The sequence below is a fragment of the Lonchura striata genome, chromosome 4 (genome assembly GCF_050655825.1).
Source record: "Lonchura striata isolate lonStrDom1 chromosome 4, ASM5065582v1, whole genome shotgun sequence".
Lineage (NCBI taxonomy): Eukaryota > Metazoa > Chordata > Aves > Passeriformes > Estrildidae > Lonchura > Lonchura striata.
Window position 1 is genome coordinate 65337580 of NC_140706.1, and position 26427 is coordinate 65364006.

Below are 26427 nucleotides of genomic sequence, written 5' to 3' on the forward strand. Positions count from 1 at the left end.
CTGTAACTGCTCTGCCAGGGGTTCTTCCATGGTCATGGCTCTCAGGTGCTCCAGCACGACCCCAGGCACAGGCACTGATGTTTCGAGGGCTACCTGCTGAGCATGGCCTAATCCACAGCCACAGAGGCTTCAGGTTTATCCCTGGCCCACAATCCCTTCTTGGGCATGGAAACAACCATGGCCACAGGTACTCTGAGAGATTCCTGCTCTGCCATGGGCTTATTCCCAGCCGCGGATGCCTGCGGGTGTCCTGCTCCTTTCTGGGCTCATCCACAGGTCACAGATCCCTCGACTGGAGCTCACACCACTGGAGTTCCAGCAGCACAGAAACAGCAGCGATGTCCTGGCCTGGTCTCATGGATGATGGGAAGGAAAAGCAGGTTCTATTTTCAGGGTTTTAAGTGGAGTTTTGATCCTGTCCCTCACAGAATACACCTGGAGCAGGTGTCCAGCTGTGTGACACACAGAAAGGGTGTGCTGGGTGAAGAATGGGCAGATGTACTGGCTTTCAGTAGGATAGGATCCATTTTCTTCCCAGGGAGCGGCAAAGAGCTGGGTTTGGATTCAGGACGGGAATGTGGTGGATAGCACACAGATGTCTTGGATGTTGCTGAGTGGGGCTTGCCCTCCTCAAGGACTTTGCAGTGTCACATTGGACAATCCATGTCCCGTGCTCTGCCAACAAGGAGGTGAGACCATCAACATTCCCCTCCTCATCCCTGTGTCCTACGTAAAGCAGAATCTTCCACCCGCTCTGCTCCAGAGAGCTGGCAAGTGCCCCTAGGGAGCCCCCTCATCCCTCCTGGGGCACTGCGGAGGGCGGGGCCGAGGCAGGGCTGTGACTGCACAAAGGGGCAGAGCGCTGGCGTGAGGCAGGGCTGTGATGTCCCAGGGCTGTGCTGGCCGCAGCACTGTGACATCGCTGTGACATCACCGCGCTGTGGCTGTGTGAGATGGGCCAGCGCCCGCAGCTGCCAGTGCAGTCGCGACGGGACGTGCCGGAGCCATGGGTGACGGTGACGTCCTGCTGACCGTGCTTCTCCTGCTGCTGGCCGCCGTGGCTGTCTGGTGGGCCTTTGGCCACTGGCAACCGCGGGGCCGGCGGACACGGAGAGGGAAGTGGAGGAAGCGCCCCAGGGTCCAGCCCAGAGGCTCACGGAGGAAGCGAGGAGCCCCTGCGGCTCCCAGGTTCCCCAGGCCTCGGGCGACTCCTGGCAAGCGGCCACGTGCTCCCGCCAGCCCCCTGGGCAGCCCCTGCAGCTGCGGCCCCTGCCTGGCAGAGGCCCGGGAGCTGCAGGAACTGATGCTGCACCTCGGGGATGGCAACGGGACATGTGAGCCGCTCTACTCCGGGATGTGGCAGGCATTGTGGAAAGAACTGGAGGAGCTGCAGAACCAAGGCCACCTGCCCTACTGTGGCTTATCCAGCTCCTCCAGAAGCCTCCATCCCGTCCACAGGCTGCTCCCAGCAAGTTTCTCCATCCCTGGGAGAGCCTCAAGGCCTGCAAGGATGGCACAGCAGGGGAGAGACATCACCATTCATGCAGGAAGCTCAGGCTGTCAGAGACCCTGCATCCAGCCAGGGGCCTCTGCTATCTCTGACAGCCTGCATCCCTTGCAGAGGCTCAGTGAGACCTGTCAGTCTGCAGAAGGAGCAGAGCCCGTGGACAGGCCTCCCAGCTCCCTTGGACTCTGGGACTTCAACAACACAGGCAACATCCTGACCCTTGACGTGGCAAGGGAAAGCCCAGAAGTCCAACTGGGAGCCCAGACCGGTACAGGGGAGCCTGCTCAGGAGCAGCTGCTGGGGCAGCAAGCGTCCTGGAGCCAGCAGTGGGCATCCCACAGCAGCCAGGACAGCCAGGACGCTCTTCTGGTTCTGCCCGCCAGCAACAGCCCCAGCCTGGTGGTGGAGACGGGCCTCCAGACAGCACGGAGGTTCCTCCATCTGCAGGAAGCTGCCCCAAGACAGCCCTCGAGTGCCGCCAAGGCCTTTCTAGTAGCAGGTGAGATCTCCCCAGGAGCTGCCTGCGGCTCCCCCGGGGCTCTGGAGGGGCGCGGCCAGGCCAGGCCAGGGCCCCTGCGAGCAGCCTAGTCGCCGGCTGTTTCCAGTGCCTCCGACGGCACGGCTTGAAAAAGCCCTGTCTGCCTTGCAGCCGCTCCTGGGATCCCCCTGTGCCAAGGCTCGGGCTGCAGCCCCGGCCGTCGTCAGGAGCAGAGCCCAGCCCACGCCGCCGGGGACAGCGACGGTGCCGCCCTGCCCCGCTGCCCCGGGGCTGCCGCAGCCGCCTGTGCGCGCTGCCCCGGCCCGGCTCTGCCGCTCGCCAGCCCGGCGGCTGCAGGGCGGTGGCCGCTGCCCGGCGCGCAGCAGGAAGCAGGTGAGAGCGCGGCGGCCGCGGGGGCCCGGCCCGCTTCACTCGCGGGCACTTGCGGGGGGTTCTGGGCGCAAGGCTGATGGCTTCTCTCGGCCGCAGGGCAACAGAGGCAGCGGCAGGAGCTGTACCTGTGGGGCCCGCAGCTGGGCAGCGGCGGCTTCAGCACCGTCTACTCGGGCATCCGCCTCTCGGACGGGAGCCCGGTGAGTGGCCGCCACGGCCGGGCGGGGCAGGAGGGGCAGCGGCGGGGAGCGGCAGGGCTGGAGCTCAGCCCTCCTCTCTCCGTGGCTCGCAGGTGGCCATCAAACGCGTGGCCCGGGAGAGCGTCCTGCAGTGGGACGAGCTGGTGAGTGAACGGGGCCAGCGGGACAGAGCGGGGCGTGGCGGGCAGGGAGAATCCCGGGGCGGGCTCAGCGTGCGGAGCCGCAGCCCCGCGGGCCTGGGCACACCGGAGAGCGGAGCTGGGGCCGGGCAGCGGCACCCCCGAGCATCCCCCGGGCGGGAGGAAGCGCAAGCGCCTGGGAGGCTGCGCCAGGGGGCACTGGGGCATCCCGGGCAGGGCGCAGCGCAGCCCCAGGGCTGCTGCAGCAGCAGCAGCAGCAGCAGCAGGCTGCTGCAGGCACTGACTTTCTCCTGCTCACAGCCCGACGGCACCCGCGTGCCCTTGGAGGTGGTGCTCATGGAGAAGGTGGGCTCTGGCTGCCGGAATATCATCCAGCTCCTGGACTGGTTTGAGCTGCCTGACAGCTTCGTGCTGGTCCTGGAGCGTCCGGAGGCATCGCAGGATCTCCTGCAGTTCCTGCAGGAGCAGGGCTGCCTGTGCGAGGAGCAGGCGCGCTGGCTTTTCTGCCAGGTGCTGGAGGCCGTGCGGCACTGCACCGCCTGCGGCGTCCTGCACCGGGACATCAAGCCAGAGAACCTCCTGGTGAACCCGGAGAGCGGCCACCTGAAGCTCATTGACTTCGGCTGCGGCACCTTCCTCCAGGAGCGGGCCTTCACGGGCTTTGCCGGTGAGCCCATGGCCTGGGCCCTGCTCCCGGTGCCAGGCACCGCACAGCCCCGTTCCCTCCTGGGCTGCGGGCTGCGTCCTGCAGCCGGCCGCCTTTAGGAACGGGGCGGATGCCGAGCCCCAGGAGCCGGCTGCCGGCCCTGCCGACAGAGGGGGGGCAAAAGCGGCTCCTGGCCCCTTGGCTCAGCAGGCCCACGATGGCCTGGGCTGCTCCGCTGGCCTTCTTGGCCTTGCGGAATGGTTTCGTGCCTTTGGCCAGCTGGCTGGGGGACGCGGGGTGGCCTCGGGGGGAAGTTGTGGTCACGGCTGCAACCCCTGCCTCGGCCAGGAGGCCGGCGCCAGGCTCTGGAAGGCAGCAGCCTGTGCCCGGCCAGCGCCGCCTGTCTCCCCTAGGAACGCGCGTGTACAGCCCGCCCGAGTGGATCTGGCTCGGCTGCTACCACGGCCACGCGGCCACCATCTGGTCCCTGGGCGTGCTGCTGTACGTCATGGTCTGCGGGAGCCTCCCCTTCCAGGATGAGCCTGACATCGTGCTGGGCAAGCTCGTCTTCCGGCAGCAGCTCTCTCCAGGTGGGTGTCCGGCCTCAAGCCGGCGGGCTTTGGCAGCTGGCGGCGCGCAGCTCGGCGCGGCCCTCACCAGCTCCGCGGGACGTGGATCTGCCCTCCAGGGCCGGCCGCAGGAGGGGCCCGTGCCGACGGGGTCAGCGCGGCACGGGCGGCCGGAGGAGGCGGCCGTGTCCCGCCGTGCCGCTCTCCTGCGTGGGGCAGAGCCGGTCGGGAGCCCGGCACGGCCCAGAGCCCGGCACAACATGGCCCGGGCCCCGCGGGCGACGGGGGCAGCTGGGCAGGAGACTCTGCCGGTGACCGGCGCTTTCTGCCTTCTCTCCCCAGAGCTCCAGCACCTGATCCGATGGTGTTTGGCCAAGCACCCTGCGGACAGGCCGGAGCTGGAGGAGATCTCATGCCACCCTTGGGTGCGGGGCCGGCATTTTTGATGCCTTGCCGGAGCCTCTGCAGCACCCACTTTCCGAGTTCCACGCAGGACTGAGAACCCGAAAAATAAAACAACCAACCCATTGTGGTGTGTCAAGGCTGGTCCTTGTCAGCAACTTCAGCTAAAGAAACGTCTTGGGATAAGGGGGAATCAGAGTGCTGCCTTCATCCTTTGTCAAGCTTTCCATGCCTGCCCTCCCGGCTGGTTCTTTATATCTTCAAGCTCAGGCTGTAGTGCGGGTAGGAGGGGCTTTGTCCAGCCAAGAAATGCAGCAGTGGAACAACAGCTGCCCTTGCAAAGTGGCAGGGCTTCTTGGTGTCTCTTGAAGTGACACACAGGTCCATGTGTGAATTCCAAGGGTTATTTGGTTTCAGGGACAGAGACGTTCCTCTCTTAGCAGAACTCTGAGGAGAGCCAGAAGCTACAAAATATCATTTCAGGTTGAGCCCTGCTGAGCTCTTTTTTATTTCTTCCTATGAAATGGGAGGCAGGGCTAGGCACTTGACCAGCTTGGTCTGCATCATCCTAAGTCATGTGCATGGAGCCCACAGGAAATGTTGAGATGCCAGAGTCATTCCCACAGTGCTGGTCTCATTTTACCCCCCAAAAATATCTTCTGCTGCCTTAAAAACAACCGATGGTAATGGAAAGCGCAGTAACCAGTCACAGGAAAGCACCCAGCTGCCCGCCTGTGACAGGTTCCATCTACTAAACCTGTGCCACCTTCAGAAAATAGTGTGGCTGCCTCTGCGAGGCAACAGCGCATTCTCCTGCTCTCATTCCCACTGTCAGAGCAAAACTGGAACCAAGCAATCCCATTCCATCACAACCACCCTTACGCTGAAAAGGTGGAGCCCTGATCTCAGGAATGCCATTTGTGGCAGAGGTTTTCCGGGAGTGAAAGCATCCTCCCTTCCCAGAGGTATTGCAAGTTCCCCCTCTCCCCACTCCATTCCATCCATAAATTGAACACTGACAATCCAGAAATGTTATACACCACAACCCTGGGATGTATTTTTTTCTTTAGGTAGATCTAAAGCAAGCTGGAAGTTGTTCAGCATCTTCTGCCCTCTTCAAGTGAGCATTTGTAACTTTTCTTCCTACAATAATCCAACCAAACTGCTTGGTTATTCCTTGTCCTAGATTGCAAGGCAATGTGTGTATTCTCTCTGCCACCTGTTGGAGGTGTGGCAGTTATCTTCTGTTCATTGGGCAGTTTTCTTTATCTCTTCTACAAACCAATACTCTCTCTGGGGAGAAATCTGCTGGTAATGGGCCATGGAGTGGCCCTGCATGGCTGATAAAATTATATCATCTCACTGGGAGATCTTCTGCTCAGGGGGAGGAACCAAGTATTCCTAACTGGGTATAATCAGAGATTTTGGGACACCAGGGCAACCTTTCTCCCAACTGGATTCCCGGAGGTGCAGCTTTCTTTGCCACTGGATTCCCAGAGGAAGACCAGGCCCATCTATACCACTACTGGGCCTTCAGAAGAAAACTCCACCTTTCTACAGGATCCCTGCTCCAGCAGAAGCACAGCTGGAACTGCAGGAGCACTGCAGCCACCATTTAATGGGATGCTGCCACCACCCTGACCCACAGGGTGTCAGGTCTTATTCTGACTCTCTCACTCGTTTCTTTTTGTTGAGCTTTGTCCTATTACATTTGTATTTTTGAGTTTTCCTAGTAAAGAACTGTTATGGTTTGACACTGGCACAATGCCAATGCTCCCATGAAAATGTGATCCCTCCCTTGAATGCTGTGAAGTGGAATTTAGAGCAGAGCAAAACAGGCCTAAGCTTAATAACAGAAATAAAACTTTATTAAGCTACTACTACAAAAGAAAAGAGAAAGGAAAAAAAGGGAAAGAAAGAATACACAAATATCAAATGAAAACCTTGCAAAGCATTCCTCTTCCTACCACCAAACTCTAACAAACTACAGTGAGACACAATCTAGACCCCAATCAGGTTTTTACCTTCTAAACAATCGATACTCAGCGCCTTCGAGGGAGGCAGGAGTCTCTCTTGTGGCACAGACTCTTCAATACAGATCTACATCTTGTGTTTCTATGTCACACATGGCACCGCCTGGAGAAAAGTTTGCTATAGTAACCCTCTCTTTTCTATGCACAGTGCTCTCACCACCAATGCATAGATGGACAGACTGCTTTTAGGATTTTTCCTTTCAAGGATGCCCTGCCAAGAGAGGAGAAAAACAACAGTTCAGTTTTTCATTGTTTGGGTCCACTGTCCCCCCTATTTTCCCATTTCCCCTAGAGCTGAGGGTTTAAAAACAGAGATCTTCTTCTCTTCTCTTTCCTTTAAAGACAGGGGGCGCCACCACAAACCCTCTAACTTTTTTCTCTGTTCACTTCTGTGTCTTCCCAGCTGAAACAGGTCTCTTGACTCACTGGCATTTTCTCAAAATACAGTCTCTCTTAAAAGAAGATTAGTTCAGTTTGTGGCTAACACGGAAAAGTCCAGTCAAAAGCCACTCCTTGTCCCCCTCCCATCTAGAATTTCTCCTTCTAACATCCCAGGGTCTAAGGTGTCTCTCTTCCTCTCTTTTAAACTGAGGAGGGGAAGGAAAAATTCACAAAGCTTTCATTTCTCAAGAAAGGGTTAAAAGTTCAAACTCCCCACAGATGGCTCGATGCCCAGACTCCGGCAACTCCCACGCACTGGGCACCTTGCAGCTCCCCCCGCTCCTCCTTCCTGACAGTGGAATTGCTGACAAAACTGCCGATGTCTCTTTCTCTCTCTCTCTCGGGAGAGAAACTCTGGCGGGGGGGGAACGGAGACATCTTAGATTTCTTCCACCCTTCCATCTGCAGGGGCCAGCCCAGTTCCAGTCCCTCCACCCTTCGGCCTTACCTCCGTCAGGCCATGGGCCTTCCCCTCCCCACCCAGCCACGGGCTGGGCGGGGTAGGCTGCACTACACACTAACCAGAACTAAAGAGAGCGAGTTCCCCTGGGAATTCTGCTTTTAACCCCTTTATATTCCCAGAGGCGTGTCCACCTTCAATTGGTTAATATCTAAATTGATCTCTTCCTTCTGGAAAAAATTCTCTTTCCGTGTCAAACTACGACACTCTACCCTTTGCTTCGGAGAACACTGATTACAAAAAAAAAAAAAATCAGTATCAAAATTACATTTAACACATTCTATATGAAACAGCAACTTATACTAAATTTCTACCCTAATTTATTTCAAAACTTAACACAAGCTTTGCTTTTATTCTTCTTTGATTTCATCTTACAGCTTTTATGTTATCACTATCTTATCTTGTCTTATTTGATTTTATTTTATTTTTCCCGGTCAGGGAACCAAAAATGTCATGGTTTGACACTGGCACAATGCCAGTGCTCCCATGAAAATGTGATCCCTCCCTTGAATGCTGTGAAGTGGAATTTAGAGCAGAGCAAAATAGGCCTAAGCTTAATAACAGAAAAAAAACTTTATTAAGCTACTACTACAAAAGAAAAGAGAAAGGAAAAAAGGGAAAGAAAAAATACACAAAGATCAAATTGAAACCTTGCAAAGCAGTCATCTTCCTACCACCTAACTCTAACAAACTACAGTGAGACACAATCTAGACCCCACTCAGGTTTTTACCTTCTAAACAATCGATACTCAGCCCTTCGAGGGAGGCAGGAGTCTCTTGTGCCACAGACTCTTGAAGAAAATACAGCTCTACATCTTGTGTTTCTATGTGCTTCTTGTGTATCTTGTGTTTCTCTGCGGGGGGACGGAGACATCTTAGGTTTCTTCCACCCTTCCATCTGCAGGGGCCAGCCCGGTTTCAGTCCCTCCACCCTTCGTCCTCACCTCCATCAGGCCATGGGCCTTCCCCTCCCCACCCAGCCACGGGCCAGGCGGGGGAGGCTGCACTGCACGCTGACCGGAACTAAAGAGAGCGAGTTCCCCTGGGAATTCTGCTTTTAACCCCTCTATATTCCCAGAGGTGTGTCCACCTTCAATTGGTTAATATCTAAATTGACCTCGTCCTTCCGGAAAAAATTCTCTTTCCGTATGAAACTACGACAAGAACTGTTATTCCCATATTTTCAACCGAGAGCCTTTTAATTTTAAAATTATAATGATTTGGAGGGAAGGGGTTTACATTTTCCGTTTCAGGGGAGGCTTCTGCCTTCTTTAGCAGACACCTGTCTTTTCAAACCAAGACACTGCTCCAAGTAGTTGTTGCTGGTAGATTTTGCTGTGCTTCCCCATTATTAACCCAATTTAAATTTAACCCAAGTGAAATAAGTACTATTTTGCAAATATTGAAACGTCTATATTTGAAGATCTCAACATACTACAGAGATTGGATCGGTGATTTTCAAACTCTAACGGTGATATTGACCACAGAATATCAATAAATAGGAACTATCAGACAAATGTTTATCTAATACACACCCTCAAAAAGCCTCAATTTTCTTTTTCTTTTCTATTCTGGAAGAAACAAATTTACCAGCAATGCCATGCATCCAACAAAGTGACCCAGGCAGGCTGATGATCCTTCAGATTCCAGTTTTCAAGGGTGACTCTAGTTGGACACTGCTTGGAGCACTGCTCACACAGTGCTCATGTTAGGATGAAGTTCACAGAATAAAGTGTTTTATTAATTTGCCTTGAAGGGGCAATTTCTTCCACGAAACATCCAAGATTTCTCCGGGAACAGAAGGGATCACGCTGTGCTGTGCAAGGCTACCATGATTTAAGAGTCCAGATTACCTTGCCATATTTAAATAACCTTGTCATTAACAGCAAAGGAGCGGTGCAATTTCCAAGGCTGCATAAGAAAAGGATGTGTGTAGATCCAGCTCTGAAACAAAGCCCAGCTACAAGGTACTTTTGTTTGCTAGGTTTGCAGAGAGCCTTTTTCTCCTGCCCAGACCATCCTCTCCAGGATAACTGCAACAAAACCAAAACACACACTCACCAACACAACTCAGCCAAACCTGCCAGGAAGACCAATGCATTCAGCTGCTTCTACAAAACATCAGCTTACACTTTTCTACTTTAAAAACTAACAGTATATTTACATGCAAGATTTCTTAAAAAGTGGCTATATCCAATAATTTAAAAAAAGCTTAAACATAATACCAAGCTTGTCACCAGCTGCATAGGTCATACTATCAATCCTCTTTATTTCATTCTCCTTTGAAAACAAAATTCCAAAGAGCTCCTGAAATTCATTTTTAAGAGCGCCTTTTGTATCCTTTATTCCCTCTTAAAGATAACCATGGAACAAGTAACGAAATAGCTGAAGGAAAATTAGCCATGTTTTATTTGTCCTGAACCTAAGAATTTAGAACCTTAAATTTTTACAAACATGATTTTATACAAAGCATAGGCAATGAAGTTTTCCATCCCCACTAAAGAAAAGGATGTGGCCTGAACCACGGCTGCAGCACCCCCAAGGTTGTAACTGCTCTGCCAGGGGTTCTTCCATGGCCATGGCTCTCAGGTGCTCCAGCACGACCCCAGGCACAGGCACTGATGTTTCGAGGGCTACCTGCTGAGCATGGCCTAATCCACAGCCACAGAGGCTTCAGGTTTATCCCTGGGCCACAATCCCTTCTTGGGCATGGAAACAACCATGGCCACAGGTACTCTGAGAGATTCCTGCTCTGCCATGGGCTTATTCCCAGCCGCGGATGCCTGCGGGTGTCCTGCTCCTGTCTGGGCTCATCCACAGGTCACAGATCCCTCGACTGGAGCTCACACCACTGGAGTTCCAGCAGCACAGAAACAGCAGCGATGTCCTGGCCTGGTCTCATGGATGATGGGAAGGAAAAGCAGGTTCTATTTCAGGGTTTTAAGTGGAGTTTTGATCCTGTCCCTCACAGAATACACCTGGAGCAGGTGTCCAGCTGTGTGACACACAGAAAGGGTGTGCTGGGTGAAGAATGGGCAGATGTACTGGCTTTCAGTGGGATAGGATCCATTTTCTTCCCAGGGAGCGGCAAAGAGCTGGGTTTGGATTCAGCATGGGAATGTGGTGGATAGCACACAGATGTCTTGGATGTTGCTGAGTGGGGCTTGCCCTCCTCAAGGACTTTGCAGTGTCACATTGGACAACCCATGTCCCGTGCTCTGCCAACAAGGAGGTGAGACCATCAACATTCCCCTCCTCATCCCTGTGTCCTACGTAAAGAAGAATCTTCCACCCGCTCTGCTCCAGAGAGCTGGCAAGTGCCCCTAGGGAGCCCCCTCATCCCTCCTGGGGCACTGCGGAGGGCGGGGCCGAGGCAGGGCTGTGACTGCACAAAGGGGCAGAGCGCTGGCGTGAGGCAGGGCTGTGATGTCCCAGGGCTGTGCTGGCCGCAGCACTGTGACATCGCTGTGACATCACCGCGCTGTCGCTGTGTGAGACGGGCCAGCGCCCGCAGCTGCCAGTGCAGTCGCGACGGGACGTGCCGGAGCCATGGGTGACGGTGACGTCCTGCTGACCGTGCTTCTCCTGCTGCTGGCCGCCGTGGCTGTCTGGTGGGCCTTTGGCCACCGGCAACCGCGGGGCCGGCGGACACGGAGAGGGAAGTGGAGGAAGCGCCCCAGGGTCCAGCCCAGAGGCTCACGGAGGAAGCGAGGAGCCCCTGCGGCTCCCAGGTTCCCCAGGCCTCGGGCGACTCCTGGCAAGCGGCCACGTGCTCCCGCCAGCCCCCTGGGCAGCTCCTGCAGCTGCGGCCCCTGCCTGGCAGAGGCCCGGGAGCTGCAGGAACTGATGCTGCACCTCGGGGATGGCAACGGGACACGTGAGCCGCTCTATTCTGGGATGTGGCAGGCATTGTGGAAAGAACTGGAGGAGCTGCAGAACCAAGGCCACCTGCCCTGCTGTGGCTTAGCCAGCTCCTCCAGAAGCCTCCATTCCATCCAGAGGCTGCTCCCAGCAAGTTTCTCCATCCCTGGGAGAGCCTCAAGGCCTGCAAGGACGGCACAGCAGGGGAGAGACATCTCCATTCATGCAGGAAGCTCAGGCTGTCAGAGACCCTGCATCCAGCCAGGGGCCTCTGCTATCTCTGACAGCCTGCATCCCTTGCAGAGGCTCAGTGAGACCTGTCAGCCTGCGGAAGGAGCAGAGCCCGTGGACAGGTCTCCCAGCTCCCTTGGACTCTGGGACTTCAACAACACAGGCAACATCCTGACCCTTGACGTGGCAAGGGAAAGCCCAGAAGTCCAACTGGGAGCCCAGCCCGATGCAGGGGAGCCTGCTCTGGAGCAGCTGGCGGGGCAGCAAGCGTCCTGGAGCCAGCAGTGGGCATCCCACAGCAGCCAGGACAGCAAGGACGCTCTTCTGGTTCTGCCCGCCAGCAACAGCCCCAGCCTGGTGGTGGAGACGGGCCTCCAGACAGCACGGAGGTTCCTCCATCTGCAGGAAGCTGCCCCTAGACAGCCCTCGAGTGCCGCCAAGGCCTTTCTAGTAGCAGGTGAGATCTCCCGAGGAGCTGCCTGCGGCTCCCCCGGGGCTCTGGAGGGGCGCGGCCAGGCCAGGCCAGGGCCCCTGCGAGCAGCCTAGTCGCCGGCTGTTTCCAGTGCCTCCGACGGCACGGCTTGAAAAAGCCCTGTCTGCCTTGCAGCCGCTCCTGGCATCCCCCTGTGCCAAGGCTCGGGCTGCAGCCCCGGCCGTCGTCAGGAGCAGAGCCCAGCCCACGCCGCCGGGGACAGCGACGGTGCCGCCCTGCCCCGCTGCCCCGGGGCTGCCGCAGCCGCCTGTGCGCGCTGCCCCGGCCCGGCTCTGCCGCTCGCCAGCCCGGCGGCTGCAGGGCGGTGGCCGCTGCCCGGCGCGCAGCAGGAAGCAGGTGAGAGCGCGGCGGCCGCGGGGGCCCGGCCCGCTTCACTCGCGGGCACTTGCGGGGGGTTCTGGGCGCAAGGCTGATGGCTTCTCTCGGCCGCAGGGCAACAGAGGCAGCGGCAGGAGCTGTACCTGTGGGGCCCGCAGCTGGGCAGCGGCGGCTTCAGCACCGTCTACTCGGGCATCCGCCTCTCGGACGGGAGCCCGGTGAGTGGCCGCCACGGCCGGGCGGGGCAGGAGGGGCAGCGGCGGGGAGCGGCAGGGCTGGAGCTCAGCCCTCCTCTCTCCGTGGCTCGCAGGTGGCCATCAAACGCGTGGCCCGGGAGAGCGTCCTGCAGTGGGACGAGCTGGTGAGTGAACGGGGCCAGCGGGACAGAGCGGGGCGTGGCGGGCAGGGAGAATCCCGGGGCGGGCTCAGCGTGCGGAGCCGCAGCCCCGCGGGCCTGGGCACACCGGAGAGCGGAGCTGGGGCCGGGCAGCGGCACCCCCGAGCATCCCCCGGGCGGGAGGAAGCGCAAGCGCCTGGGAGGCTGCGCCAGGGGGCACTGGGGCATCCCGGGCAGGGCGCAGCGCAGCCCCAGGGCTGCTGCAGCAGCAGCAGCAGCAGCAGCAGGCTGCTGCAGGCACTGACTTTCTCCTGCTCACAGCCCGACGGCACCCGCGTGCCCTTGGAGGTGGTGCTCATGGAGAAGGTGGGCTCTGGCTGCCAGAATATCATCCAGCTCCTTGATTGGTTTGAGCTGCCGGACAGCTTTCTGCTAGTGCTGGAGCGTCCGGAGGCATCGCAGGATCTCCTGCAGTTCCTGCAGGAGCAGGGCTGCCTGTGCGAGGAGCAGGCGCGCTGGCTTTTCTGCCAGGTGCTGGAGGCCGTGCGGCACTGCACCGCCTGCGGCGTCCTGCACCGGGACATCAAGCCAGAGAACCTCCTGGTGAACCCGGAGAGCGGCCACCTGAAGCTCATTGACTTCGGCTGCGGCACCTTCCTCCAGGAGCGGGCCTTCACTGGCTTTGCCGGTGAGCCCATGGCCTGGGCCCTGCTCCCGGTGCCAGGCACCGCACGGCCCCGTTCCCTCCTGGGCTGCGGGCTGCGTCCTGCAGCCGGCCGCCTTTAGGAACGGGGCGGGTGCCGTGCCCCAGGAGCCGGCTGCCGGCCCTGCCGACAGAGGGGGGGCAAAAGCGGCTCCCGGCCCCTGGGCTCAGCGGGCCCACGAGGGCCTGGGCTGCTCCGCTGGCCTTCTTGGCCTTGCGCAATGGTTTCGTGCCTTTGGCCAGCTGGCTGGGGGACGCGGGGTGGCCTCGGGGGGAAGTTGTGGCCACGGCTGCAGGCCCTGCCTCGGCCAGGAGGCCGGCGCCAGGCTCTGGAAGGCAGCAGCCTGCGCCCGGCCAGCGCCGCCTGTCTCCCCTAGGAACGCGCGTGTACAGCCCGCCCGAGTGGATCTGGCTCGGCTGCTACCACGGCCACGCGGCCACCATCTGGTCCCTGGGCGTGCTGCTGTACGTCATGGTCTGCGGGAGCCTCCCCTTCCAGGATGAGCCTGACATCGTGCTGGGCAAGCTCGTCTTCCGGCAGCAGCTCTCTCCAGGTGGGTGTCCGGCCTCAAGCCGGCGGGCTTTGGCAGCTGGCAGCGCGCAGCTCGGCGCAGCCCTCACCAGCTCCGCGGGACGTGGATCTGCCCTCCAGGGCCGGCCGCAGGAGGGGCCCGTGCCGACGGGGTCAGCGCGGCACGGGCGGCCGGAGGAGGCGGCCGTGTCCCGCCGTGCCGCTCTCCCGCGTGGGGCAGAGCCGGTCGGGAGCCCGGCACGGCCCAGAGCCCGGCACAACATGGCCCGGGCCCCGCGGGCGATGGGGGCAGCAGGGCAGGAGACTCTGCCGGTGACCGGCGCTTTCTGCCTTCTCTCCCCAGAGCTCCAGCACCTGATCCGATGGTGTTTGGCCAAGCACCCTGCGGACAGGCCAGAGCTGGAGGAGATCTCATGCCACCCTTGGGTGCGGGGCCGGCGCTTTTGATGCCTTGCCGGAGCCTCTGCAGCACCCACTTTCCGAGTCCCACACAGGACTGAGAACCCGAAAAATAAAACAACCAACCCATTGTGGTGTGTCAAGGCTGGTCCTTGTCAGCAACTTCTGCTAAAGAAACGTCTTGGGAAAAGGGGGGAATCAGAGTGCTGCCTTCAGCCTTTGTCAAGCTTTCCATGCCTGCCCTCCCGGCTGGTTCTTTATATCTTCCAGCTCAGGCCGTAGTGCGGGTAGGAGGGGCTTTGCCCAGCCAAGAAATGCAGCAGTGGAACAACAGCTGCCCTTGCAAAATGGCAGGGCTTCTTGGTGTCTCTTGAAGCGACACACAGGTCCATGTGTGAATTCCAAGGGTTTTTTGGTTTCCGGGACAGAGACGTTCCTCTCTTAGCAGAACTCTGAGGAGAGCCAGAAGCTACAAAATATCATTTCAGGTTGAGCCCTGCTGAGCTCTTTTTTATTTCTTCCTATGAAATGGGAGGCAGGGCTAGGCGCTTGACCAGCTTGGTCTGCACCATCCTAAGTCATGTGCATGGAGCCCACAGGAAATGTTGAGATGCCAGAGTCATTCCCACAGTGCTGGTCTCATTTTACCCCCCAAAAATATCTTCTGCTGCCTTAAAAACAACCGATGGTAATGGAAAGTGCAGTAACCAGTCACAGGAAAGCACCCAGATGCCTGCGTGTGGAGGGTGCCATCTACTAAACCTGTGCCACCTTCAGAAAATAGTGTGGCTGCCTCTGCGAGGCAACAGCGCATTCTCCTGCTCTCATTCCCACTGTCAGAGCAAAACTGGAATCAAGCAATCCCATTCCATCACAACCACCCTTACGCTGAAAAGGTGGAGCCCTGATCTCAGGAATGCCATTTGTGGCAGAGGTTTTCAGGGAGCGAAAGCATCCTCCCTTCCCAGGGGTATTGCAAGTTCCCCCTCTCCCCACTCTTTTCCATCCATAAATTGAACACTGACAATCCAGAAATGTTATACACCACAACCCTGGGATGTATTTTTTTCTTTAGGTAGATCTAAAGCAAGCTGGAAGTTGTTCAGCATTTTCTGCCGTCTTCAAGTGAGCATTTGTAACTTTTCTTCCTACAATAATCCAACCAAACTGCTCGGTTACTCCTTTTCCTAGATTGCAAGGCAATGTGTGTATTCTCTCTGCCACCTGTTGGAGGTGTGGCAGTTATCTTCTGTTCATTGGGCAGTTTTCTTTATCTCTTCTACACACCTCTGGGGAGAAATCTGCTGGTAATGGGCCATGGAGTGGCCCTGCATGGCTGATAAAATTATATCATCTCACTGGGAGATCTTCTGCCCAGGGGGAGGAACCAAGTATTCCTAACTGGGTATAATCAGAGATTTTGGGACACCAGGGCAGCCTTTCTCCCAACTGGATTCCCGGAGGTGCAGCTTTCTTTGCCACTGGATTCCCAGAGGAAGACCAGGCCCATCTATACCACTACTGGGCCTTCAGAAGAAAACTCCACCTTTCTACAGGATCCCTGCTCCAGCAGAAGCACAGCTGGAACTGCAGGAGCACTGCAGCCACCATTTAATGGGATGCTGCCACCACCCTGACCCACAGGGTGTCAGGTCTTATTCTGACTCTCTCACTCGTTTCTTTTGGTTGAGCTTTGTCCTATTACATTTGTATTTTTGAGTTTTCCTAGTAAAGAACTGTTATGGTTTGACACTGGCACAATGCCAATGCTCCCATGAAAATGTGATCCCTCCCTTGAATGCTGTGAAGTGGAATTTAGAGCAGAGCAAAACAGGCCTAAGCTTAATAACAGAAATAAAACTTTATTAAGCTACTACTACAAAAGAAAAGAGAAAGGAAAAAAAGGGAAAGAAAAAATACACAAAGATCAAATGAAAACCTTGCAAAGCATTCCTCTTCCTACCACCAAACTCTAACAAACTACAGTGAGACACAATCTAGACCCCAATCAGGTTTTTACCTTCTAAACAATCGATACTCAGCGCCTTCGAGGGAGGCAGGAGTTTCTCTTGTGGCACAGACTCTTCAATACAGCTCTACATCTTGTGTTTCTATGTCACACATGGCACCGCCTGGACAAAAGTTTGCTATAGTAACCCTCTCTTTTCTATGCACAGTGCTCTCACCACCAATGCATGGATGGACAGACTGCTTTTAGGATTTTTCCTTTCAAGGATGCCCTGCCAAGAGAGGAGAAAAACAACAGTTCAGTTTTTCACTGTTTGGGTCCACTGTCCCCCCTATTTTCCCATTTCCCCTAGAGCTGAGGGTTTAAAAACAGAGATCTTCTTCTCTTCTCTTTCCTTTAAAGACAGGGGGTGCCACCACAAACCCTCTAACTTTTTTCTCTGTTCACTTCTGTGTCTTCCCAGCTGAAACAGGTCTCTTGACTCACTGGCATTTTCTCAAAATACAGTCTCTCTTAAAAGAAGATTAGTTCAGTTTGTGGCTAACACGGAAAAGTCCAGTCAAAAGCCACTCCTTGTCCCCCTTCCATCTAGAATTTCTCCTTCTAACATCCCAGGGTCTAAGGTGTCTCTCTTCCTCTCTTTCAAACCGAGTAGGGGAAGGAAAAATTCACAAAGCTTTCATTTCTCAAGAAAGGGTTAAAAGTTCAAACTCCGCACGGATGGCTCGATGCCCAGACTCCGGCAACTCCCACGCACTGGGCACCTTGCAGCAGCTCCCCCCGCTCCTCCTTCCTCACAGTGGAATTGCTGACAAAATTGCCGATGTCTCTTTCTCTCTCTCTCTCGGGAGAGAAACTCTGGGGGGGGGAACGGAGACATCTTAGATTTCTTCCACCCTTCCATCTGCAGGGGCCAGCCCGGTTCCAGTCCCTCCACCCTTTGGCCTTACCTCCGTCAGGCCATGGGCTTTCCCCTCCCCACCCAGCCACGGGCCGGGCGGGGGAGGCTGCACTACACACTAACCAGAACTAAAGAGAGCGAGTTCCCCTGGGAATTCTGCTTTTAACCCCTCTGTGTTCTCAGAGGCGTGTCCACCTTCAATTGGTTAATATCTAAATTGATCTCTTCCTTTCGGAAAAAATTCTCTTTCTGTGTCAAACCACGACACTCTACCCTTTGCTTCAGAGAACAATGATTACAAAAAAAGAAAAAAAAAATCAGTATCAAAATTACATTTAACACATTCTATATGAAACAGCAACTTATACTAAATTTCTACCCTAATTTATTTCAAAATTTAACACATGCTTTGCTTTTATTATTCTTTGATTTCATCTTACAGCTTTTATGTTATCACTATCTTATCTTGTCTTATATGATTTTATTTTATTTTTCCCGGTCAGGGAACCAAAAATGTCATGGTTTGACACTGGCACAATGCCAGTGCTCCCATGAAAATGTGATCCCTCCCTTGAATGCTCTGAAGTGGAATTTAGAGCAGAGCAAAACAGGCCTAAGCTTAATAAGAGAAAAAAAAAAAAACTTTATTAGGCTACTACTACAAAAGAAAAGAGAAAGGAAAAAAAGGAAAGAAAAAATACACAAAGATCAAATTGAAACCTTGCAAAGCATTCATCTTCCTACCACCTAACTCTAACAAACTACAGTGAGACACAATCTAGACCCCACTCAGGTTTTTACCTTCTAAACAATCGATACTCAGCCCTTCGAGGGAGGCAGGAGTCTCTTGTGCCACAGACTCTTGAAGAAAATACAGCTCTACATCTTGTGTTTCTATGTGCTTCTTGTGTATCTTGTGTTTCTCTGTGGGGGGACGGAGACATCTTAGGTTTCTTCCACCCTTCCATCTGCAGGGGCCAGCCCGGTTTCCGTCCCTCCACCCTTCGGACTCACCTCCATCAGGCCATGGGCCTTCCCCTCCCCACCCAGCCACGGGCCGGGCGGGGGAGGCTGCACTGCACGCTGACCGGAACTAAAGAGAGCGAGTTCCCCTGGGAATTCTGCTTTTAACCCCTCTATATTCCCAGAGGTGTGTCCACCTTCAATTGGTTAATATCTAAATTGACCTCGTCCTTCCAGAAAAAATTCTCTTTCCGTATGAAACTACGACAAGAACTGTTATTCCCATATTTTAAACCGAGAGCCTTTTAATTTTAAAATTATAATGATTTGGAGGGAAGGGGTTTACATTTTCCGTTTCAGGGGAGGCTTCTGCCTTCTTTAGCAGACACCTGTCTTTTCAAACCAAGACACTGCTCCAAGTAGTTGTTGCTGGAAGATTTTGCTGTGCTTCCCCATTATTAATCCAATTTAAATTTAACCCAAGTGAAATAGGTACTATTTTGCAAATATTGAAACGTCTATATTTGAAGATCTCAACATACTACAGAGATTGGATAGGTGATTTTCAAACTCTAACGGTGATATTGACCACAGAATATCAATAAATAGGAACTATCAGACAAAAGTTTATCTAATACACACCCTCAAAAAGCCTCAATTTTCTTTTTCTTTTCTATTCTGGAAGAAACAAATTTACCAGCAATGCCATGCATCCAACAAAGTGACCCAGGCAGGCTGATGATCCTTCAGATTCCAGTTTTCAAGGGTGACTCTAGTTGGACACTGCTTGGAGCACTGCTCACACAGTGCTCATGTTAGGATGAAGTTCACAGAATACAGTGTTTTATTAATTTGCCTTGAAGGGGCAATTTCTTCCATAAAACTTCCAAGATTTCTCCGGGAACAGAAGGGATCACGCTGTGCTGTGCAAGGCTACCATGATTTAAGAGTCCAGATTACCTTGTCATATTTAAATAACCTTGTCATTAACAGCAAAGGAGCGGTGCAATTTCCAAGGCTGCATAAGAAAAGGATGTGTGTAGATCCAGCTCTGAAACAAAGCCCAGCTACAAGGTACTTTTGTTTGCTAGGTTTGCAGAGAGCCTTTTTCTCCTGCCCAGACCATCCTCTCCAGGATAACTGCAACAAAACCAAAACACACACTCACCAACACAACTCAGCCAAACCTGCCAGGAAGACCAATGCATTCAGCTGCTTCTACAAAACATCAGCTTACACTTTTCTACTTTAAAAACTAACAGTATATTTACATGCAAGATTTCTTAAAAAGTGGCTATATCCAATAATTTAAAAAAAGCTTAAACATAATACCAAGCTTGTCACCAGCTGCATAGGTCATACTATCAATCCTCTTTATTTCATTCTCCTTTGAAAACAAAATTCCAAAGAGCTCTTAAAATTCATTTTTAAGAGCGCCTTTTGTATCCTTTATTCACTCTTAAAGATAACCATGGAACAAGTAACGAAATAGCTGAAGGAAAATTAGCAGTGTTTTATTTGTCCTGAACCTAAGAATTTAGAACCTTAAATTTTTACAAACATGATTTTATACAAAGTATAGGCAATGAAGTTTTCCATCCCCACTAAAGAAATGGATGTGGCCTGAACCACGGCTGCAGCACCCCCAAGGTTGTAACTGCTCTGCCAGGGGTTCTTCCATGGTCATGGCTCTCAGGTGCTCCAGCACGACCCCAGGCACAGGCACTGATGTTTCGAGGGCTACCTGCTGAGCATGGCCTAATCCACAGCCACAGAGGCTTCAGGTTTATCCCTGGCCCACAATCCCTTCTTGGGCATGGAAACAACCATGGCCACAGGTACTCTGAGAGATTCCTGCTCTGCCATGGGCTTATTCCCAGCCGCGGATGCCTGCGGGTGTCCTGCTCCTTTCTGGGCTCATCCACAGGTCAAAGATCCCTCGACTGGAGCTCACACCACTGGAGTTCCAGCAGCACAGAAACAGCAGCGATGTCCTGGCCTGGTCTCATGGATGATGGGAAGGAAAAGCAGGTTCTATTTCAGGGTTTTAAGTGGAGTTTTGATCCTGTCCCTCACAGAATACACCTGGAACAGGTGTCCAGCTGTGTGACACACAGAAAGGGTGTGCTGGGTGAAGAATGGGCAGATGTACTGGCTTTCAGTGGGATAGGATCCATTTTCTTCCCAGGGAGCGGCAAAGAGCTGGGTTTGGATTCAGCACGGGAATATGGTGGATAGCACACAGATGTCTTGGATGTTGCTGAGTGGGGCTTGCCCTCCTCAAGGACTTTGCAGTGTCACATTGGACAACCCATGTCCCGTGCTCTGCCAGCAAGGAGGTGAGACCATCAACATTCCCCTCCTCATCCCTGTGTCCTACGTAAAGAAGAATCTTCCACCCGCTCTGCTCCAGAGAGCTGGCAAGTGCCCCTAGGGAGCCCCCTCATCCCTCCTGGGGCACTGCGTAGGGCGGGGCCGAGGCAGGGCTGTGACTGCACAAAGGGGCAGAGCACTGGCGTGAGGCAGGGCTGTGATGTCCCAGGGCTGTGCTGGCCGCAGCACTGTGACATCGCTGTGACATCACCGCGCTGTCGCTGTGTGAGATGGGCCTGCGTCCGCAGCTGCCAGTGCAGTCGCGACAGGACGTGCCGGAGCCATGGGTGACGGTGACGTCCTGCTGACCGTGCTTCTCCTGCTGCTGGCCGCCGTGGCTGTCTGGTGGGCCTTTGGCCACCGGCAACCGCGGGGCCGGCGGACACGGAGAGGGAAGTGGAGGAAGCGCCCCAGGGTCCAGCCCAGAGGCTCACGGAGGAAGCGAGGAGCCCCTGCGGCTCCCAGGTTCCCCAGGCCTCGGGCGACTCCAGGCAAGCGGCCACGTGCTCCTGCCAGCCCCCTGGGCAGCCCCTGCAGCTGCGGCCCCTGCCTGGCAGAGGCCCGGGAGCTGCAGGAACTGATGCTGCACCTCGGGGATGGCAACGGGACACGTGAGCCGCTCTACTCTGGGATGTGGCAGGCATTGTGGAAAGAACTGGAGGAGCTGCAGAACCAAGGCCACCTGCCCTGCTGTGGCTTAGCCAGCTCCTCCAGAAGCCTCCATCCCGTCCACAGGCTGCTCCCAGCAAGTTTCTCCATCCCTGGGAGAGCCTCAAGGCCTGCAAGGATGGCACAGCAGGGGAGAGACATCTCCATTCATGCAGGAAGCTCAGGCTGTCAGAGACCCTGCATCCAGCCAGGGGCCTCTGCTATCTCTGACAGCCTCCATCCCTTGCAGAGGCTCAGTGAGACCTGTCAGCCTGCGGAAGGAGCAGAGCCCGTGGACAGGTCTCCCAGCTCCCTTGGACTCTGGGACTTCAACAACACAGGCAACATCCTGACCCTTGACGTGGCAAGGGAAAGCCCAGAAGTCCAACTGGGAGCCCAGCCCGATGCAGGGGAGCCTGCTCAGGAGCAGCTGGCGGGGCAGCAAGCGTCCTGGAGCCAGCAGTGGGCATCCCACAGCAGCCAGGACAGCCAGGACGCTCTTCTGGTTCTGCCCGCCAGCAACAGCCCCAGCCTGGTGGTGGAGACGGGCCTCCAGACAGCACGGAGGTTCCTCCCTCTGCAGGAAGCTGCCCCAAGACAGCCCTCGAGTGCCGCCAAGGCCTTTCTAGTAGCAGGTGAGATCTCCCGAGGAGCTGCCTGCGGCTCCCCCGGGGCTCTGGAGGGGCGCGGCCAGGCCAGGCCAGGGCCCCTGCGAGCAGCCTAGTCGCCGGCTGTTTCCAGTGCCTCCGACGGCACGGCTTGAAAAAGCCCTGTCTGCCTTGCAGCCGCTCCTGGCATCCCCCTGTGCCAAGGCTCGGGCTGCAGCCCCGGCCGTCGTCAGGAGCAGAGCCCAGCCCACGCCGCCGGGGACAGCGACGGTGCCGCCCTGCCCCGCTGCCCCGGGGCTGCCGCAGCCGCCTGTGCGCGCTGCCCCGGCCCGGCTCTGCCGCTCGCCAGCCCGGCGGCTGCAGGGCGGTGGCCGCTGCCCGGCGCGCAGCAGGAAGCAGGTGAGAGCGCGGCGGCCGCGGGGGCCCGGCCCGCTTCACTCGCGGGCACTTGCGGGGGGTTCTGGGCGCAAGGCTGATGGCTTCTCTCGGCCGCAGGGCAACAGAGGCAGCGGCAGGAGCTGTACCTGTGGGGCCCGCAGCTGGGCAGCGGCGGCTTCAGCACCGTCTACTCGGGCATCCGCCTCTCGGACGGGAGCCCGGTGAGTGGCCGCCACGGCCGGGCGGGGCAGGAGGGGCAGCGGCGGGGAGCGGCAGGGCTGGAGCTCAGCCCTCCTCTCTCCGTGGCTCGCAGGTGGCCATCAAACGCGTGGCCCGGGAGAGCGTCCTGCAGTGGGACGAGCTGGTGAGTGAACGGGGCCAGCGGGACAGAGCGGGGCGTGGCGGGCAGGGAGAATCCCGGGGCGGGCTCAGCGTGCGGAGCCGCAGCCCCGCGGGCCTGGGCACACCGGAGAGCGGAGCTGGGGCCGGGCAGCGGCACCCCCGAGCATCCCCCGGGCGGGAGAAAGCGCAAGCGCCTGGGAGGCTGCGCCAGGGGGCACTGGGGCATCCCGGGCAGGGCGCAGCGCAGCCCCAGGGCTGCTGCAGCAGCAGCAGCAGCAGCAGCAGGCTGCTGCAGGCACTGACTTTCTCCTGCTCACAGCCCGACGGCACCCGCGTGCCCTTGGAGGTGGTGCTCATGGAGAAGGTGGGCTCTGGCTGCCAGAATATCATCCAGCTCCTGGACTGGTTTGAGCTGCCGGACAGCTTCGTGCTGGTCCTGGAGCGTCCGGAGGCATCGCAGGATCTCCTGCAGCTCCTGCAGGAGCAGGGCTGCCTGTGCGAGGAGCAGGCGCGCTGGCTTTTCTGCCAGGTGCTGGAGGCCGTGCGGCACTGCACCGCCTGCGGCGTCCTGCACCGGGACATCAAGCCAGAGAACCTCCTGGTGAACCCGGAGAGCGGCCACCTGAAGCTCATTGACTTCGGCTGCGGCACCTTCCTCCAGGAGCGGGCCTTCACGGGCTTTGCCGGTGAGCCCATGGCCTGGGCCCTGCTCCCGGTGCCAGGCACCGCACGGCCCCGTTCCCTCCTGGGCTGCGGGCTGCGTCCTGCAGCCGGCCGCCTTTAGGAACGGGGCGGATGCCGAGCCCCAGGAGCCGGCTGCCGGCCCTGCCGACAGAGGGGGGGCAAAAGCGGCTCCCGGCCCCTGGGCTCAGCGGGCCCACGATGGCCTGGGCTGCTCCGCTGGCCTTCTTGGCCTTGCGGAATGGTTTCGTGCCTTTGGCCAGCTGGCTGGGGGACGCGGGGTGGCCTCGGGGGGAAGCTGTGGCCACGGCTGCAGCCCCTGCCTCGGCCAGGAGGCCGGCGCCAGGCTCTGGAAGGCAGCAGCCTGCGCCCGGCCAGCGCCGCCTGTCTCCCCTAGGAACGCGCGTGTACAGCCCGCCCGAGTGGATCTGGCTCGGCTGCTACCACGGCCACGCGGCCACCATCTGGTCCCTGGGCGTGCTGCTGTACGTCATGGTCTGCGGGAGCCTCCCCTTCCAGGATGAGCCTGACATCGTGCTGGGCAAGCTGGTCTTCCGGCAGCAGCTCTCTCCAGGTGGGTGTCCGGCCTCAAGCCGGTGGGCTTTGGCAGCTGGCGGCGCGCAGCTCGGCGCGGCCCTCACCAGCTCCGCGGGACGTGGATCTGCCCTCCAGGGCCGGCCGCAGGAGGGGCCCGTGCCGACGGGGTCAGCGCGGCACGGGCGGCCGGAGGAGGCGGCCGTGTCCCGCCGTGCCGCTCTCCTGCGTGGGGCAGAGCCGGTCGGGAGCCCGGCACGGCCCAGAGCCCGGCACAACATGGCCCGGGCCCCGCGGGCGACGGGGGCAGCTGGGCAGGAGACTCTGCCGGTGACCGGCGCTTTCTGCCTTCTCTCCCCAGAGCTCCAGCACCTGATCCGATGGTGTTTGGCCAAGCACCCTGCGGACAGGCCGGAGCTGGAGGAGATCTCATGCCACCCTTGGGTGCAGGGCCGGCACTTTTGATGCCTTGCCGGAGCCTCTGCAGCACCCACTTTCCGAGTTCCACGCAGGACTGAGAACCCGAAAAATAAAACAGGAAACCCATTGTGGTGTGTCAAGGGGCTGGTTCTTTTCAGCAACTTCAGCTAAAGAAACGTCTTGGGAAAAGGGGGAATCAGAGTGCTGCCTTCAGACTTTGTCAAGCTTTCCATGCCTGCCCTCCCGGCTGGTTCTTTATATCTTCAAGCTCAGGCCCTAGTGCGGGCAGGAGGGGCTTTGCCCAGCCAAGAAATTCAGCAGCGGAACAACAGCTGCCCTTGCAAAGTGGCAGGGCTTCTTGGTGTCTCTTGAAGCGACACACAGGTCCATGTGTGAATTCCAAGGGTTATTTGGTTTCCGGTACAGAGACGTTCCTCTCTTAGCAGAACTCTGAGGAGAGCCAGAAGCTACAAAATATCATTTCAGGTTGAGCCCTGCTGAGCTCTTTTTTATTTCTTCCTATGAAATGGGAGGCAGGGCTAGGCACTTGACCAGCTTGGTCTGCATCATCCTAAGTCATGTGCATGGAGCCCACAGGAAATGTTGAGATGCCAGAGTCATTCCCACAGTGCTGGTCTCATTTTACCCCCCAAAAATATCTTCTGCTGCCTTAAAAACAACCGATGGTAATGGAAAGCGCAGTAACCAGTCACAGGAAAGCACCCAGCTGCCCGCCTGTGGCAGGTGCCATCTACTAAACCTGTGCCACCTTCAGAAAATAGTGTGGCTGCCTCTGCGAGGCAACAGCGCATTCTCCTGCTCTCATTCCCACTGTCAGAGCAAAACTGGAACCAAGCAATCCCATTCCATCACAACCACCCTTACGCTGAAAAGGTGGAGCCCTGATCTCAGGAATGCCATTTGTGGCAGAGGTTTTCCGGGAGTGAAAGCATCCTCCCTTCCCAGAGGTATTGCAAGTTCCCCCTCTCCCCACTCCATTCCATCCATAAATTGAACACTGACAATCCAGAAATGTTATACACCACAACCCTGGGATGTATTTTTTTTCTTTAGGTAGATCTAAAGCAAGCTGGAAGTTGTTCAGCATCTTCTGCCCTCTTCAAGTGAGCATTTGTAACTTTTCTTCCTACAATAATCCAACCAAACTGCTTGGTTATTCCTTGTCCTAGATTGCAAGGCAATGTGTGTATTCTCTCTGCCACCTGTTGGAGGTGTGGCAGTTATCTTCTGTTCATTGGGCAGTTTTCTTTATCTCTTCTACAAACCAATACTCTCTCTGGGGAGAAATCTGCTGGTAATGGGCCATGGAGTGGCCCTGCATGGCTGATAAAATTATATCATCTCACTGGGAGATGTTCTGCCCAGGGGGAGGAACCAAGTATTCCTAACTGGGTATAATCAGAGATTTTGGGACACCAGGGCAGCCTTTCTCCCAACTGGATTCCCGGAGGTGCAGCTTTCTTCGCCACTGGATTCCCAGAGGAAAACCAGGCCCATCTATACCACTACTGGGCCTTCAGAAGAAAACTCCACCTTTCTACAGGATCCCTGCTCCAGCAGAAGCACAGCTGGCACTGCAGGAGAACTGCAGCCACCATTTAATGGGATGCTGCCACCACCCTGACCCACAGGGTGTCAGGTCTTATTCTGACTCTCTCACTCGTTTCTTTTTGTTGAGCTTTGTCCTATTACATTTGTATTTTTGAGTTTTCCTAGTAAAGAACTGTTATGGTTTGACACTGGCACAATGCCAATGCTCCCATGAAAATGTGATCCCTCCCTTGAATGCTGTGAAGTGGAATTTAGAGCAGAGCAAAACAGGCCTAAGCTTAATAACAGAAAAAAAAACTTTATTAGGCTACTACTACAAAAGAAAAGAGAAAGAAAAAAAGGAAAGAAAAAATACACAAAGATCAAATGAAAACCTTGCAAAGCATTCCTCTTCCTACCACCCAACTCTAACAAACTACAGTGAGACACAATCTAGACCCCAATCAGGTTTTTACCTTCTAAACGATCGATACTCAGCCCCTTTGAGGGAGGCAGGAGCCTCTCTTGTGGCACAGACTCTTGAAGAAAATACAGATCTACATCTTGTGTTTCTATGTCACACATGGCACCGCCCAGAGAAAAGTTTGCTATAGTGACCTTCTCTTTTCTATGCACAGTGCTCTCACCACCAATGCATGGATGGACAGACTGCTTTTAGGATTTTTCCTTTCAAGGATGCCCTGCCAAGAGGGAAGAAAAACAACAGTTCAGTTTTTCATTGTTTGGGTCCACTGTCCCCCCTATTTTCCCATTTCCCCTAGAGCTGAGGGTTTAAAAACAGAGATCTTCTTCTCTTCTCTTTCCTTTAAAGACAGGGGGCGCCACCACAAACCCTCTAACTTTTTTCTCTGTTCACTTCTGTGTCTTCCCAGCTGAAACAGGTCTCTTGACTCAC

The 26427-nt window shown here is 56.0% G+C and overlaps 2 protein-coding genes across 2 annotated transcripts; both read left to right on the plus strand.

Annotated features, from left to right (window-relative positions):
- Nucleotides 1-1006: 1006 nt before the first annotated feature.
- LOC144246175 (serine/threonine-protein kinase pim-1-like) lies at nucleotides 1007-3483 on the plus strand. Its single transcript, XM_085579546.1, has 5 exons — nucleotides 1007-1068; nucleotides 1891-2006; nucleotides 2475-2578; nucleotides 2671-2721; nucleotides 3019-3483. The coding sequence occupies exons 1-5, from the start codon at nucleotides 1007-1009 to the stop codon at nucleotides 3481-3483; spliced, it is 798 nt and encodes a 265-aa protein (XP_085435672.1).
- A 17149-nt stretch (nucleotides 3484-20632) lies between these two features.
- On the plus strand, nucleotides 20633-24005 carry LOC144246179 (serine/threonine-protein kinase pim-1-like). Its single transcript, XM_085579547.1, has 7 exons — nucleotides 20633-20694; nucleotides 21517-21632; nucleotides 22101-22204; nucleotides 22297-22347; nucleotides 22645-23011; nucleotides 23404-23580; nucleotides 23902-24005. The coding sequence occupies exons 1-7, from the start codon at nucleotides 20633-20635 to the stop codon at nucleotides 24003-24005; spliced, it is 981 nt and encodes a 326-aa protein (XP_085435673.1).
- Nucleotides 24006-26427: the final 2422 nt, after the last annotated feature.